The sequence below is a fragment of the Cyprinus carpio genome, chromosome B9 (assembly GCF_018340385.1).
Source record: "Cyprinus carpio isolate SPL01 chromosome B9, ASM1834038v1, whole genome shotgun sequence".
In the NCBI taxonomy this organism is placed as follows: Eukaryota; Metazoa; Chordata; class Actinopteri; order Cypriniformes; family Cyprinidae; genus Cyprinus; species Cyprinus carpio.
In genome coordinates, this window is record NC_056605.1 from 17,560,410 (window position 1) to 17,574,789 (window position 14,380).

Below are 14,380 nucleotides of genomic sequence, written 5' to 3' on the forward strand. Positions count from 1 at the left end.
GGCCAAGACTGGATAAATATTATCAGTGACAATGTTTTCAAAAACACCAATGCTATTTTAAAGGCTTACAGCTCAACACACTCTTGAACTGTATTGGAAGGTTCTCCTCCTGTGTTTCAACACATTGTGCAATGCAGGTTGTTTACTTTGTAAGATGCTTTCAGTTTCTTAACATGACTTTTGTTAGCAGGTGTTGTGATTATGACAGCAGTGAAAGGGGACTTATCCACTATACACACAGAATGGAGTTAAGCAGGTAAGCGCATGGGGATGGGACTTTTCCAGAAGTGAAACCACCTCAAATCTCAATCTTACAGGATAAGTCATGTTACTGGTGGGCATGTCAAAACATCTATGTACTGGAACAACACTGTCATGCTAGAAGGTTTTTTCTGAGCCCCCTAATTAATAAATAAACATATAAAGAATAAATAAATAAATGCAATTTCTATAAAGATGTATATTATAGCTTACAGAATATTATATGAGACTTGAAAAGCAATATGTAAAAGTTGATACAAAATCAAGACCAACATTACATTAAGCAATGCTAAGGCCTAAATTCCAGCTCAAGTTTCAGCCTTCAGTGATTGTATTTCTTCACCTCTTTCTGTTGTCTCTCCAGTTCTTTCATTCTGATCTCACGAGCTTCTGCACGGGCTGCCCTCTTAGCTGCCAAACGGGCTTCAGCCTGCAGGGGGCGGATGGGGAAACAGAAAAAGAGAGATGTAAAGTCATTAAACCATAACCAAGAGACCATGAGCACTGTAGTAAATGCAAAAAATAGAGGAAGTTAAATCAGCACACAAAAAACTACTTCTTATTAAATTTCTTGTAATGTAAATTCAACAGGAAGTTCACACGATATATACATTTCCAATATTACATGATTACATGAACATGTTTATGTATCTCCTCCCTGTCATAAAGTTTTATGTACTGTAACTGTAGACTGCACATGCTATGAATGTGTTTGTTTACACGAGTATGTATGTGTGTATTTGTGACTTTAGTTCATCACAATTTGAAAGTCCTTTTAAGGAAGTGACTCCCTGTAAGGCATGAGGGGGGAGAGAGAGAGAGAGAGAGAGAGAGAGGAGAGAGAGAACACACTTCCTTCCTGTAGATGATGCCACAATATTTTTAACAACCCAAAAAAAAGAGAAAACCTCAACTCCAGTATTTCATCATAGACACTACACTCCCATAGTGATGTCTGCAACTGAAATCAGCCCATTTTCCCCCAATCCTGTACTCTACAAGTAATCTTTACACCAGAGGCATGACTGTTACATTCACACATCCCTGAAAACACAGCAAAGTATTGATATTTATGTTTTAACATGGGGGAAAAAAGCGTTAAAACAGTGGAACTATTAATCCAAGGGGCAGGCAAGATTTAAAGTGAATTCCTGTTTTTGTTAGCTGCCGGAGAAATCCATAATGACGTGTTCCTGAGTAAATGTCAGATCATATCTTAATGTCTCAGACTGAGGCCTTCCGTCCTGAACACAGTCACACAACTTTCCAAGGAAGCAGCTGTTTCTCACCACAAAGGTCTTGTGTCCCTTTGCCAACAACGATGTTTGAGAAATATTTTGCCAAAATAAATATTTCCACAGCTTCAACCACTTGTAGTAGTTCTAACAGAAAGTGATGGCCTAATTTTGCTTTTAATTTGAGAAGCTTTTTTTTTTTTTTAATTTAGGAGTAAAGGACAAGCTTCTACACATTCTTTCCAGTTTAATTTAATATACACTTGCTAAATAAAAGTATTAATTTCATTTATTCAAAAATAAATAAATAAATAAATATTCCCAAACTTCTGTAAGGCAGTGTAGTATATAGCAAGTACTTGAAGCAATCACACTTGCAAAGACATTTTCCATGTTGGCAAATCACAGCACTATTCAAATAATCAAATCAAAGCAGCAACACAGGACAAGAGGACAAACAAACTAAGAATATTTAACCTTACTCATCCTTAATGAGTGGTGCTATGCAGTTGACATTCAACATCAGAATTAAACATCCAAATCTGAATTCAAGAAACACCTTTATATTGAATATCGCTACAGTCGTAAACAGGAATGTGTGACCATGTTATGTTAGTACTGTTGTAATGAAGGCAGATAATTGTGTAGAAGAACTGCCAGGGTGAAGTTACTACAGCCCACCCCCGGCAATTAAGCAGCTGTCAAAACATGTTTCTAACAGGTTCTTACTAATGTCAACATATGATTTCCACAAACACAGCAATCCACCTATGCATACATGCTTCTTTAAAATAACAGTTACCACCCAACAGGGCTTTGACTGTGCTGAAAATGCTGAATAATATTTTATTTGGAAAAAACAAAAACTAAATATCAAGGGTAATAGTCTTCAAAAAACTTTCAGGAACAAATGCACTTTGTATGACTGCGTGCAGCTTGACTAACAGGGTCACCAAAACTATGCCTTTTTTGACCATAGCAGGAAATCAGAGGGCTGAGTCATTCACAATCGTGCCTGGATCACACCCTTCCTGCACTTTAGCAGAACAAACCACTGATCGCATGAACGCCCATCACTGCTAATTTCTGATGTGGAGGGCATGTACATGTGCACACAATATGATTTACATGAACAAGTAATAATTCATATTACATTAACAAATAATTATTCATATTACCGAACCAAATCTGTTGTAATACATGTCATTCAGTGCTTTACAATGCTTACAATATACCTATAAAACAAGGGCTTTGACAAGAATAAAATATGCAGAGGCACCTAAAAGAAGCAGGTTAGCAATCTTAAAGAAAACACGCACTATTCATCCCCTCTGAACTAAAACAAGCAGCTCTTTTATCATAACCCATATTCATATTAAGGCCTACCTTCTTGCAGTTATCAAAGTACACCATGATATCATTCACGGTGAGCATATGATAGCCTGGGTCATCTGTATTTTCCCCCATCATGACCGTTTACACACTCCTATTGCAGAAGAGGAAAACAAACTGGCCTATTTCACACACCTCTCTCCTCTCACTCTCTCCTCAACAGCTATTTTTAATGACCCAAATGGAGCGGGTTCTATCAATAAACCCAAAATGCTCTAATTTAATGAAAGTTCTGTGACATGGATGTTCTCAACGGAAACGAAGAGCTAGTTCCAATGCTGTCTGGTAGTGACCCTTTTTTTTTGGAATAGAAATTCATTGTTTAATTGCTCTAATTGACCACAGAGTACATTCCTTCACAATGTTATTGTCAGCAGTTACCAAATTGAGACTTGAATAAGGGTGCCATTCAAAGGCATATTTTTTTTTAAGTAGTAGATACGGCCCTATCTTGGATGCACATAGTCTGCTGTGTCACAAATGATGCACTAGAGTATGCACTTCTAAAATGCACTCTTAAGAGTGCCATCTAGCACTGGAATCTAATAACCCCTCCCCCTCACAGTGTGTGAATATTACTCACACTAATATTGACACTAAAACATGGCATAGAATAATGCATAAATACACAAATTTGGAAGCACCTATATTCTCATGGATGCAGCATCTGAAAAAGTTGGCAGTTGGCAATCAGCCATGGTTAATGCATGAAACTCGGATGAAGTGCTGCTAATATGTCTGAAGCATAAACAGAGACATTACTGTTTCTACTGACATTGTTTTTCCAAGTCTCCACTTCATTTAGATTTAGGTTGAAAATAGGGCTTAGAAAAAGAGATCTGTTCATGCAACACTTTAGGAGCTGTTCACACAGAACGCATTCACTTATTCCACTGTGCTACATTTAAAAAATTAACAAAAAAAAAAAAAAAAAAAAAATGTGTGTGGATGTATTTCTTGGTAGGAGCAAAAACATTTCCTGTGTGAATTGTGTTTTTGTATTTTTTTCAGAAAGATAATTGTAGACAGGTTTACTAAAACATCTTGTTTGGTGCCTTTTAAGGTAGACATGCAGGACAAGCCTGTCATTCAGGAGTCCCTGGGAGTTTGATGAATGCCAGGACAATTTGAGCTCAGAGTTCTTATCTGTTGACATAAATACCACAGAAGGAGATGCCAAGCTGGCCAGATCTCTCTCTCCCACGGCCTCTTGTACCAGCATGCCAGGCTGAGCGGGTACAAGCTAATCATCTGGACTGCTAACAGACTAGCGGTAACAGAAAGTTAAAGGAACAAACCCAAGATACTCAACACAACTGACTTAAGGCCCTCAACTGCTCATTGTTCGATGTGTTTTGGACTGTACTCTGGAAGCAGAATTTACTTAAAATGTTGACATTTCAAAAGAGACATTATTAACTCCAAAACTATGACTTATATAAACCAAGAGAGTCCCTGGGCAGTTTAATTCATCTAAATGTGGAAAGCTCAATATTAAAAATGTGTATCATTTTGCCATCTGTGTATACTGGATTAACGGTCTTCAGTATGAGACATAAACAGTCTTTCTTACTTGAGTACTAACGTAAGAGCCAGAGACTGGAACATATGAGATCACTGGAGACGTCTACCACATTTCTGGTCTGCCCATTTTAACACCTACATTAATCGTGCCAGCCTTCCATTTCAAACATAAACCAAACAATGTCTGATCTGTGTGTGGTGGGTGCATATTTTAGCAGGTTACTGGGATCTGTGGCAGAATTAAATATCAAATCTGAGCTTGGTCAAAAAAGAAATCACCATGTATGGATAAAAAATTTTTTAGGAACATAAATTTGGGTCATTCCGAGCATGGAGAAAATGATGACAAAAAGGGGCGGGAAAGAAAAAGAAGGAAAAGAGATAAGATTAAGTGACCATAACTTAGTGGTAATACATCATATCTAATATAAAATCAGACAATTTAAACATAAATGTTCTAAGTTAAAGTGATAGCTGCTGACCCAAAAATGTAAAATGTAAAACAGCTAAAATGCATATTATCGCACAGTTTTATATAAAACGAGTACCATATGCGAAAATTGCATACATAGATTACTCAAGTAAAACAATATATACTATTTAGCAGATTTCACCTGCTTGATTGTTTACATCATTGCAAAATGCTAACTACATAAATATATAACTATAAAATGATAAACTATATTACCGCCTAACTCTACACATTTATTCACCCTGGTGTCATACCAAACCTGTGTAACATTCTTTCTTTAGTACAAATGCAAAAAATGATATTTAGAAAAATCGCAGTGTGTTTTGTTCATATAATGAAAGCAAATGTTATTTTAGCCTTAAACTGACTATATGTACAAAAACAGTTGAAACACCAAAATATTTTCTATTGTGTTCTGCAGAAGAAAGTCATATAGGTTTGAAAGAATTCTCTTTCCTTTTTTTTTTTTTTGGCTGAACTATAACTAAAAATATTTTCCTATCCCTGTTTTACATGCAGAGTAAGTAAGGTATTCATACTGACTAAAGAGTGCAAACACAGTGGTTCTGTGGTGCTATCAAAACATTAGTACTTTGTTTGAGCAGATAGACATGTCCTGTTCTGTCTTAACCAATGATGATTGCATTGTTATTTTGCCAATCCCTTTAGATGCCTCTAGTGGCTCAGAAATGCCACACTTCACTCTTAAACCCAGAGAAACCTGGGGCAGGCTGATGTTTTGAGAGATGCTAGAGTGCCCGTCTCAGATGACTGCACACAGAAGCAGCTCTTCACAGAAAGAGAAGACCTAGTGTACTTGGCCAACACAGAACACTTGCTTCACTGACCACAGAGTTACTTAAGAGCAAGAACAAGCCCGTGAGAGAAACTCCAGCTTGTTGAAATGAGGGAGTGAGAGTAGCATGATGGTGATTATCTACAGGTCTCTGGTTTCTAATGTCATTCAATGTCCTCTTAAGGCCAAAAAATGGTTGAAGGTGAACTGGGTTTAAACTGCAGAATAGCCAATAATGGCCAATAATAATTCTTTTTTTTTTATTTTACTCATAAGTTTGTAAGTGTTTTTGAACTTCTTTTTCAAAAATGTTTAAATAACAATAACATTTCTATTTTAGCATTGTATATGGCCCACGAACATTAAGTTAAATGAGATGGCAAGGTCAGCTGGAGTCAGCTCAGTGTAAAAACAGAAGATGGACTGTATTACTTTGTACAGAGGAATGAGCAGTGTCCTTGCAACTTTACAGAATTTTTACACATTAAGCTGTTTCACACCTACGTTTGTCAAAAAAGCAACAACTTGCACCAAGTGGCTAATCGGAGACCAGAGCAAGAGTTTGTTTGAATGTGCATTCCTTTCACTTTAGCACACAGTCTTATCAGAACAAAATCCACAACATGACCTTGTACACCAAGTTAATAAATCATTAAAAAAGGACCATTTTCTCTCTTTGTGAGTTTTCTCTTAGAGTTGCTCAGAGCGTAACCCTGAGTGTAACTTAACAGAACAAGAAAAACAAGTGATTTTTGTGGTGGGAGGAGGTGGGGGGGTGGGGGTTGCATAAAGGATTACCATGCACATCAAATCCAACAAAAGACAATATTTCGAAGAAATGTAGGTTACACTGAGAATTATATTTGAAAATATCACTGTATAGTGCACTGAAAACCCTGTGACCATATTACGATTACATTTATTCATTTAGTAGACATTTTTATCCAAATCAAGTAACACTTAAAACATACTTAGAATCCTTTAAGATTTATGTATTTTAACATATGAAATTTTCATCTATTTGGACTTTATGTGACAAATGTCTGTCAGTCATACATAAATGAAAAAAGAATGAGATTTCTGTAACAGTACAATAACTGAATGTGTTTTAAATACAAAATAACCAGGTTTATATACTTATCAATAAATCTAATACATTTTAATACACATTAACTGAATCTTACTTGTTCCACAGCTACCTTATTTAAACCATATTCATACTTTAACTGATTATATTCAGATTTAAGCAATTAAAAAAAAAGATTTAAGTAAAATCAAATCAAATAGCTGAAATTACTAAAACCTAATGATAAACTATGCCATGACTAATTTTTGAGTGTAAAAATGAGCAAACAACTTGTGACAAGAACAAATAATATGCCAAATTAAGTGTCTTGCATTTGATATCAACACAAAATGAAAAAACAGACAATGAATGACAATATTTTTGTCATAAAACACAAGACTGAAGATTAAGCAGTTAGAGTAACCATGGCTTATACACAAACATCCTGACCAGTCAGCATCAAGAGCACTAGAAATATGGACTCAGCATCACTCCTTCATAAGGGATGTGTCCCAACAGCAGAGAACAAACAGGAAAGCAATTGTGATAATCTTCAGGGGCCCATTGGTGACATCAGAAAAAGGAAGAAAACCCTTTCTAAATGCGTGTCCTTATATGGAGAGGTTCCATTCTTGGTGAAAGATGCCAGAATGCAAAAAAGTTCTCTGACTTTATATTTGAGTTTTTTACAGTGTCTTGCTTCAACATGTATCAACAATTCTGCAACAAGGTCCAAAGAAAATTCACAGGAATAGGGCGTTGTTGAATACAGTCCAGTGCGAGTTTAACCTCGAGTTGCTCAGAGCTTAATCCTGAGCGAGGCAGATAAATGTTATGATTGTCATGGACCGGTGATAAGCAGGTGTTAATGCGTTGATGTGCTGCTGTGCTCAGTATTCATAAAACCATTTATGTGTGAGGGCACGTGATCATTTATTTTGATATCATGAGGACTCTTCTTTCTGAATGCAGAAATATAAATCATTGCTCATGAGTCAAGGGTTCAGTCGTGCCAGCAAATCAAAAGACTCTAAATTAACTCATCTTGCCTGAAATAACACTGGCAGTCATAATGACCAATCAACTTTTGACAAGGCATTGTCCTGCTCATGTTTGACTCAAACACACAATCACACAGACTGATAGGGTAGCTACTCCATGAATCACTTCCTAAAACAGTAAGCAGGTTCACAAACAAAGTGTGTTTCTAACTAAGACTAGTTTTCTGGATAAAATCATCAAAAACACAGGGTGTTCCAATGACACTTTATTATTTATTTATTGTGTTGTTTACAGAGAACAGGGGTATCACAGAGAAGAGTGTGACTTCTCAGGAAATTTTTTTTTTCAAGTGACATCTGTCAGAGACATGCATGTTTTAAAAAATAGACCCTGACATTTTCATGTTTTGAAATAGGTCTCTTATGCTTACTAAGGCAGCATTTATGTCATGCTCCCGAAATGGCTTCTGAGTACAACTGTTGGTGCAAGCTAGATTAAAGTAATTATTACGGTTTAAATATGGATTTTTTTTTTTATTACAAAATCGAGTCGCTACAGGAGGCCTTTGTTCACCCCCTGGAGACGTTTTTTTTTTTGTTTTTTTTTTTTAATGGAAGGGCGCTTTTTATTTCACTTCTTTTGGACTGAAGCTCTGCAATACCTGCTGACTGCAATGACAGAGCTTGAAAGATCAAAGACAATGTTTAATATAACTCCGACTGGATTCGCTGAAAGAAGAAAGTCATATACACTGGAGTTGGCCTGCCTTTAAAAAAAAAATTAAAAGCCTTACCTAGTCAAACGAGGATTGCTGTTGTATGAAACTTTTTAGTATATGCCAAAACTTTAGGGAATGTGGTCGTGAACCAAACACATACAACTGAAAGCAATCTATTTATGACATGAGTTCGCCTTACCAGATTCCACAATGTGTATCTGTGTAAGTAGAAGGACAAACAGAACACTGAATCAAAGTGTTGAGTAGCCATTGTTGAAATTGTTTTACAGGAAATCCTTCACTGACTCATGTTCTTCTGTGGCCCTATCTCACATTTAACAACTTAGCTACATTATAGAGCACCAGAAAAGCACAGCCACTGAGGATTACTGATAACAGATATTATCAGCTTGCATTTCCACTGCATCCATTATCAGATGCCTCTGCTCCCTACTTCTGCTCATTGTACTGCCCCCCTGAAACTTCATGCCTGGTCTTGAAGCTGCACTAACAGCTGGTCTCTGAGGTCCTTCTATTTTTAAAGCTCTTATTACAGAATCAACGAACACATGAGGGCCAACATACCAGCTTGTCAGAGACCAGCAAGTGTTCGATGGTAGCCTATCAGCAACAAATGCAGGTACCAGGTAAGTTAAGTTGGGACAATGGAACCCAGGCAGTAAATAATGAAACAGGCACTTAAAAGAAGATAAAATGTCTCTAATAAGTCCTATGAATATATAAATAAGTAGCTTATTTGTGAAGGCATTCAAACTGCACAACAGGCTTGAAAATGTGTCAAGCACTTAGTAATAAAAAGGGTTAAAACCACAGTATCTTGTCATCGTCTAACTGAAACTAAACCTGCTCAGAGAGAAGCTCTAATAAGACCTTGCGTGACCTAGCTGTTTAAATTTGCAAAAGCTTTGTTGCAAAGCCACATGGGAGTATGCAAAAAAGTATGCAAAAAAATGATTTTGATTTCAAGAGAAACAGGTTGGATCAGAAAAAAACGTTTAGCGTTCATGCTAAAATTACACAAATGTGAAACTGAATTTTGCCTCTTGATTGGACGTTTGATAACATGGGTGTGTTTCACCTGAATCTCTCTTTAGCCATGTGCTCACTTAAAAGAGGTGAACTCAATGTGCTACAGAAAACAAGCTGCCCACTTAAAAGTGGGTGAATATTAAGTTAAAAAATATATACAAAAATATTTGCTAGCCTGTCCTGTTGTTGAAAATGAGAATAAAACACTTTGCATGTGATTATTCAACAGCCACAATGTTCTACACACTTGGGTATTTATTAAACATTTTAGCTTATTGATTATGCATTCACATACCAAGTGTTTCATAGTGTAATTCAGAAGTTCGCCTAAAATCACACATTAAATAAATAAAATGAATCATGTAAACACAGAGACATGTTTACATGCATACACATGAATATACCCATGCTTCCCTGACTGTATTTCACACTTTGAACTGAGAGGGCAGTTCATGCTGACAGTAGGCCTCTCTCCTGCCAACCACCCAGCAAACAGAGACGCTTACTATTAATAGAATGAAACATTTGCTACATATACAGTTTAACTGTCGATGAAAACACGTGCACTTCACATACAGTCATTGCTTTTCACTATCGGTGTACAATGAAGACACATCATATACATCTGCTGAAGATCTAACTGGGCCTAAATCACTTCCTAAGCAGTCTAATAAAGGTTTTCTCCACCATGAACCCAGCACCTGTTCAAGCACATCAAACCCAGCCTATGTTGCAGTCTGGTAGCACTTTCAAATACATTAGCCTACTGCCATGACACAATAAAATAACACCTCTGATCAACACAGCCCAGAAACTTTTAGTTAGGTACTAAAAACAAACAGACAGGAAGCAGACTTTACTAGTAGGAGAGGAAATGATCTACAGCTTGTAAAAAAAAAAAAAAAAAAAAAAAAAAAAAAAGAGAGAGAGACAGAGAGACAGAGAAAGAGAGAGAGGATAATATATATTAACAATACAGGTCCAGATGAGGGCATAAACAGGGACTTTAACTTAGTTAGACTGTTGTTATGTTAATTAGATACTCGTGAAACTGTGTAGAGCTCTTTGGTTTAATAAACAAACTAACTAAGGATGTAGAACCATGTGATTGTCAAGGGTTTTTTTCCTCTGGAGTTTAGCCCTGCATATCTGCAACTAAGATCATTACATTAGCTTAACCCTTAGGAGATTAATTTACCTCTTTTGCGATTACGTTGAGGGCATCTTCCTCACCAGTCAACCCATTTTTGCTGGAGGTTCTTTTACGTCCTGGCCCTTGAGACCCCATTGGTAACCTTTAATAAATCCTTCTGAGAAACACGCTCCTTTATGCGTGAGAACCGATCCTTAAGATAATTATTCCTTCAGAAAAGGCATAAGAAAAAGAAAGCACGTTTCTAACTCTAACCAAAAAACAGCAACGCTACGTCGTGTCGTGCACTACTCGGTTCATCGTGTTACATCCGTCTTTTTCTGCACTCTTCCTAGTGCTGTACTGTGAGCGACTGAAGAGTCACCGGTGCTGAGAGCGCAAACGCGTTTTCATGACACACGTGTCGCCTCTGAGGAGCTGCCAAAATGGCTGTAAATGATCTAGAGTTTGTTTGCTCAGAAATTTAGGACGTAACAGCGTGATTGTCAGTATAACGGCTGGGATAAAACTTTTCTTCTCTTGCTTTAGCTTAGTATTGGGGCGCGAATGGATTCAAACGTCTGTTGGGGGAGTTTGAGGGCTGGCACGCTATTTTTAATCTTTGGAGTCTGGTGCTTAAAACAGAACCCTTATCTTGCACTTCTTAAAGTCATACACATGTGCACCTTTCGCAATAATAATAAACTTTTACATTTCCGTTTGAAGATAAAAAATGTCCTGCTGGGGCAGGGGGGAATATAATAAACCAGACTGCTGGTCTTAACTGCTCTCAAACTGTGTGCGGTTTAGCTGGTCTCAAGAAAATCTTCCATCCTTGCCCGTTTAAAAAGTCAACAAACTGCACCAAGACGAGGAGACAAAACAGCTGTTATTTTCTCAGCAGAAAATTGTTGCCAAATAGGCTACATTACCCGGCCAGAAAGAAAGAAAGTTAATAAAACAACTACTGATAGTTATCTAAACTATCTAAACTTACCAAAGCAATTTACTTTTTTTCCATTTTTATCATACTGATGATATTTTATAGCTGTAGATGCATCTGTAGCTTCATCTGATGGTGGTTTTTTTTTTTTATTTTTATAAGGTTTTAAGTGTTGTTTGGGTTTATTTTATTTGGTTTGGTTTTTTTTTATTTATTGGGTATTAATTATTGTATTTTTTTTGTTTTTTTTTTTTTGTCGTAAATATTTGTGGGTGGCCTGCCAGTACTAATTGATCAGTAAAATGATTCAGCTGTGCACTGGTGATTGTCACTTTAAAACAAGTTCACCGTTGTGTTAGTGTTTAGTGGCTGTTTTGAGACCTGTGGGTGAGAAATATGGGTACGTTTTGTGTTTGTTGAGTTATTTTAATTGTCGTTTGTTCCGCTTTGTTCTGTTGGTTTAGCCTTTTCGGTTAATGTTGTTTTTTTCAGCCGCACAGACCGTGTTAATCGTGTACGCGCACCAGAGCGCAGGATCTTTCAATGCGGCTGTTAAAGATGCTGCTGTGGACGCGCTGAAGAAACAGGGCTGTAACGTGCTTGTGTCTGACCTGTATGAAATGAAGTTCAAGGCCACGGCTACAAAAGAGGATATTAACGGTGTGGGAGGCAGTTTTTATTTCTGTTCGTTTAGCAAATATTAAACTAAGAACTAGTGCCTTATCAGAGCTCAGTGGCAGTAATTGCACGAATTTTTTTTTTTTTCCCAGGAGCAGCGAAGAACCCAGAGCATTTCTGTTATGGAAATGAGACCATGTTGGCTTGGCAGGAGGGGCGACTAGCTTCTGATATCGTAGATGAGCACAAGAAACTAAAAGAAGCAGATCTTGTTATTTTTCAGGTATGACTTCGGGTGTGTGTGTGTGTGTGTGTGTGTGTGTGTGTGTGTGTGTGTGTGTGTGTGTGTGTGGTATTTTTTTATTTTTTTTATTTATTTTTTTCTCTTATGGGTCTTTGTAAGTCTTGGACCATTTTTGTAAATTTCTTGAAGTTTCCCATGTACTGGTTCTCTGTTCCTGCCATCATGAAAGGCTGGATGGACCGGGTTCTTACGCTTGGTTTTGCATACACCTTGGAAAAGCGCTACAGTGAGGGTGTCTTCAGGGTGAGGCCTGCACATCATAAACCCCAAATGTTGGCTGCTCTTTAATGAAATTTGAGTGGGCTGTTAATATTGGTATAATTTGAGTGTTTAATTCATGTCAGGACAAGAAAGCCATGTTATCCTTCACTACTGGTTCCCATGAAACCATGTTCAGCTCCAATGGGATCAATGGAGACATGAATGTTACTCTGTGGCCAATTCAAGTAAGAACATCATCCCCTCCATTCCTTTTATTTATTTTATTTTTTATTTATTTTTTTGTCAAAGTTATGCTGTGTTCCAAATGGGAGAATTCCACTTCTGAAAGGTACTTTGGCATGAGAATGATCATAGCCAACAAATTAAAGGATTATTCCTAACCAAAGTGCCCAAAACTGACCACCCCTGTAAAGAAAAAAAAAAAAAAAAAAAAAAAAAGTACACTTCCATAATGTACTTGTTGCTCTATTTGTACACCATTAATTTTGTACTTAATATACTAAAAATGATTATTTAGTACTTGAGATCAACTTGGTGTACTCGGCTGTGAGGCTTCACTAAAAGTCATCACTTGTAGTACACTTGAGTGTACTAGTGTATGAAAGCTTGGTTCAAGTGTACTACAAGTGGTATCTAAAATTATTTTAATTCAGACTCCGAGATGGTATGTTAAAAGTGCATTTTGGTTCATGTTCATTTCATGGTGTCCCAAAATGGCACAGTTGAGTACACCAAGTTGATCTTAAGTACTAAATTATTTTTAGTATATTAAGTACAAAATTAATGTGCAAAAATAGGGCACCAAGTACATTATGGAAGTTTTTGAAGTAGTAAAGTATATATGTGTATATATATATATATATATATATATATATATATATATATATATATATATATATATATATATATATATATATATATATATATATATATATATATATTATTTTTTTTTTTTTTTTTTTTAAGTATATTAAGTGCAAAAATAGAGCACTTTTAAGCACATTATGGAAGGGTTTTTTTTTTTTTTTTTTTTTTTTTTTTTTTCTCCGCAATGTCTCTACAAAGGGCAAAGCAATGAACCCTGGAATGTAGTGTTTGAGTTAAACCTACAACTTCTGCACTGTTTCCTCTCTTTGTAGAATGGTGTCCTCAACTATTGTGGCTTCCAGGTCCTTGCTCCACAGATCTTCTGGGCACCCACTCATCTCTCTCCTGAGGCTCGTGAAGGCCTGTTGGAAGGCTGGCGTGCTCGTCTTCAAGGTCTCCTAAATGAGGCACCTCTCACCTTCCCACCTGTAGACATCTTTGATGAGGGCAAAGGGTTTCAGCTGAAGACTGAAATCCGGGAGAAACAGGCTGAATCTCTTTTTGGTCTCACTGTGGGTCACCACCTGGAGAAACCTCTGCCACCCCACAACCAGATGAAAGCTGGGGTGTGAGACCCGGTGCAATGCTGTCCCCATGTGGCTATGTCTTTATTTAACAGTCTCAAAGCTGAATTTTAGACATGAATAAATTGTTCATGTTTTGAATGAGTATTGTAATTCACCTGGTCTAGACCCACAGTTGGTGGGTGGGTTTTTATTATTTTATTTTTTTTTTTTTTCTATTACATTACACACACTGATCTATAATAGCGAACATG

The 14,380-nt window shown here is 36.8% G+C and overlaps 3 protein-coding genes across 37 annotated transcripts in view; 2 read left to right on the forward strand and 1 right to left on the reverse strand.

Annotated features, from left to right (window-relative positions):
• The window catches only part of LOC109066615 (leucine-rich repeat flightless-interacting protein 2-like), a 40,535-nt gene extending 29,326 nt beyond the window's left edge, over positions 1-11,209 (reverse strand). For 11 of the 33 annotated variants that reach the window (XM_042731217.1, XM_042731226.1, XM_042731221.1 and 8 more), the window contains exons 1-2: positions 10,715-11,206; positions 605-691 (exon numbers count right to left, since the gene is read on the reverse strand). In XM_042731217.1, the coding sequence (XP_042587151.1) occupies positions 605-691; positions 10,715-10,804 (177 nt within the window). In that variant the 5' untranslated portion in view covers positions 10,805-11,206. Of the gene's footprint in view, positions 1-604; positions 692-2,882; positions 3,242-10,714 lie in introns of those variants that run through there. The other 22 variants (XM_042731233.1, XM_042731232.1, XM_042731230.1 and 19 more) reach the window with 8 other exon arrangements.
• Positions 1-14,380, forward strand: part of LOC109111021 (ubiquitin-conjugating enzyme E2 E1-like) — a 164,009-nt gene that overhangs the window by 51,086 nt on the left and 98,543 nt on the right. The window lies entirely within an intron of this gene.
• On the forward strand, positions 11,850-14,267 carry LOC109112116 (NAD(P)H dehydrogenase [quinone] 1-like). 2 transcript variants are annotated; one of them, XM_042731246.1, is made up of 6 exons: positions 11,850-11,991; positions 12,084-12,251; positions 12,362-12,492; positions 12,613-12,756; positions 12,858-12,959; positions 13,875-14,267. In XM_042731246.1, exons 1-6 carry the CDS (start codon positions 11,988-11,990, stop codon positions 14,172-14,174), a joined length of 849 nt encoding a protein of 282 aa, XP_042587180.1. In that variant the 5' UTR covers positions 11,850-11,987; the 3' UTR covers positions 14,175-14,267. The 2 variants fall into 2 exon arrangements, with proteins under 2 accessions (XP_042587180.1, XP_042587181.1); XM_042731247.1 differs by having other exon boundaries at positions 12,643-12,756.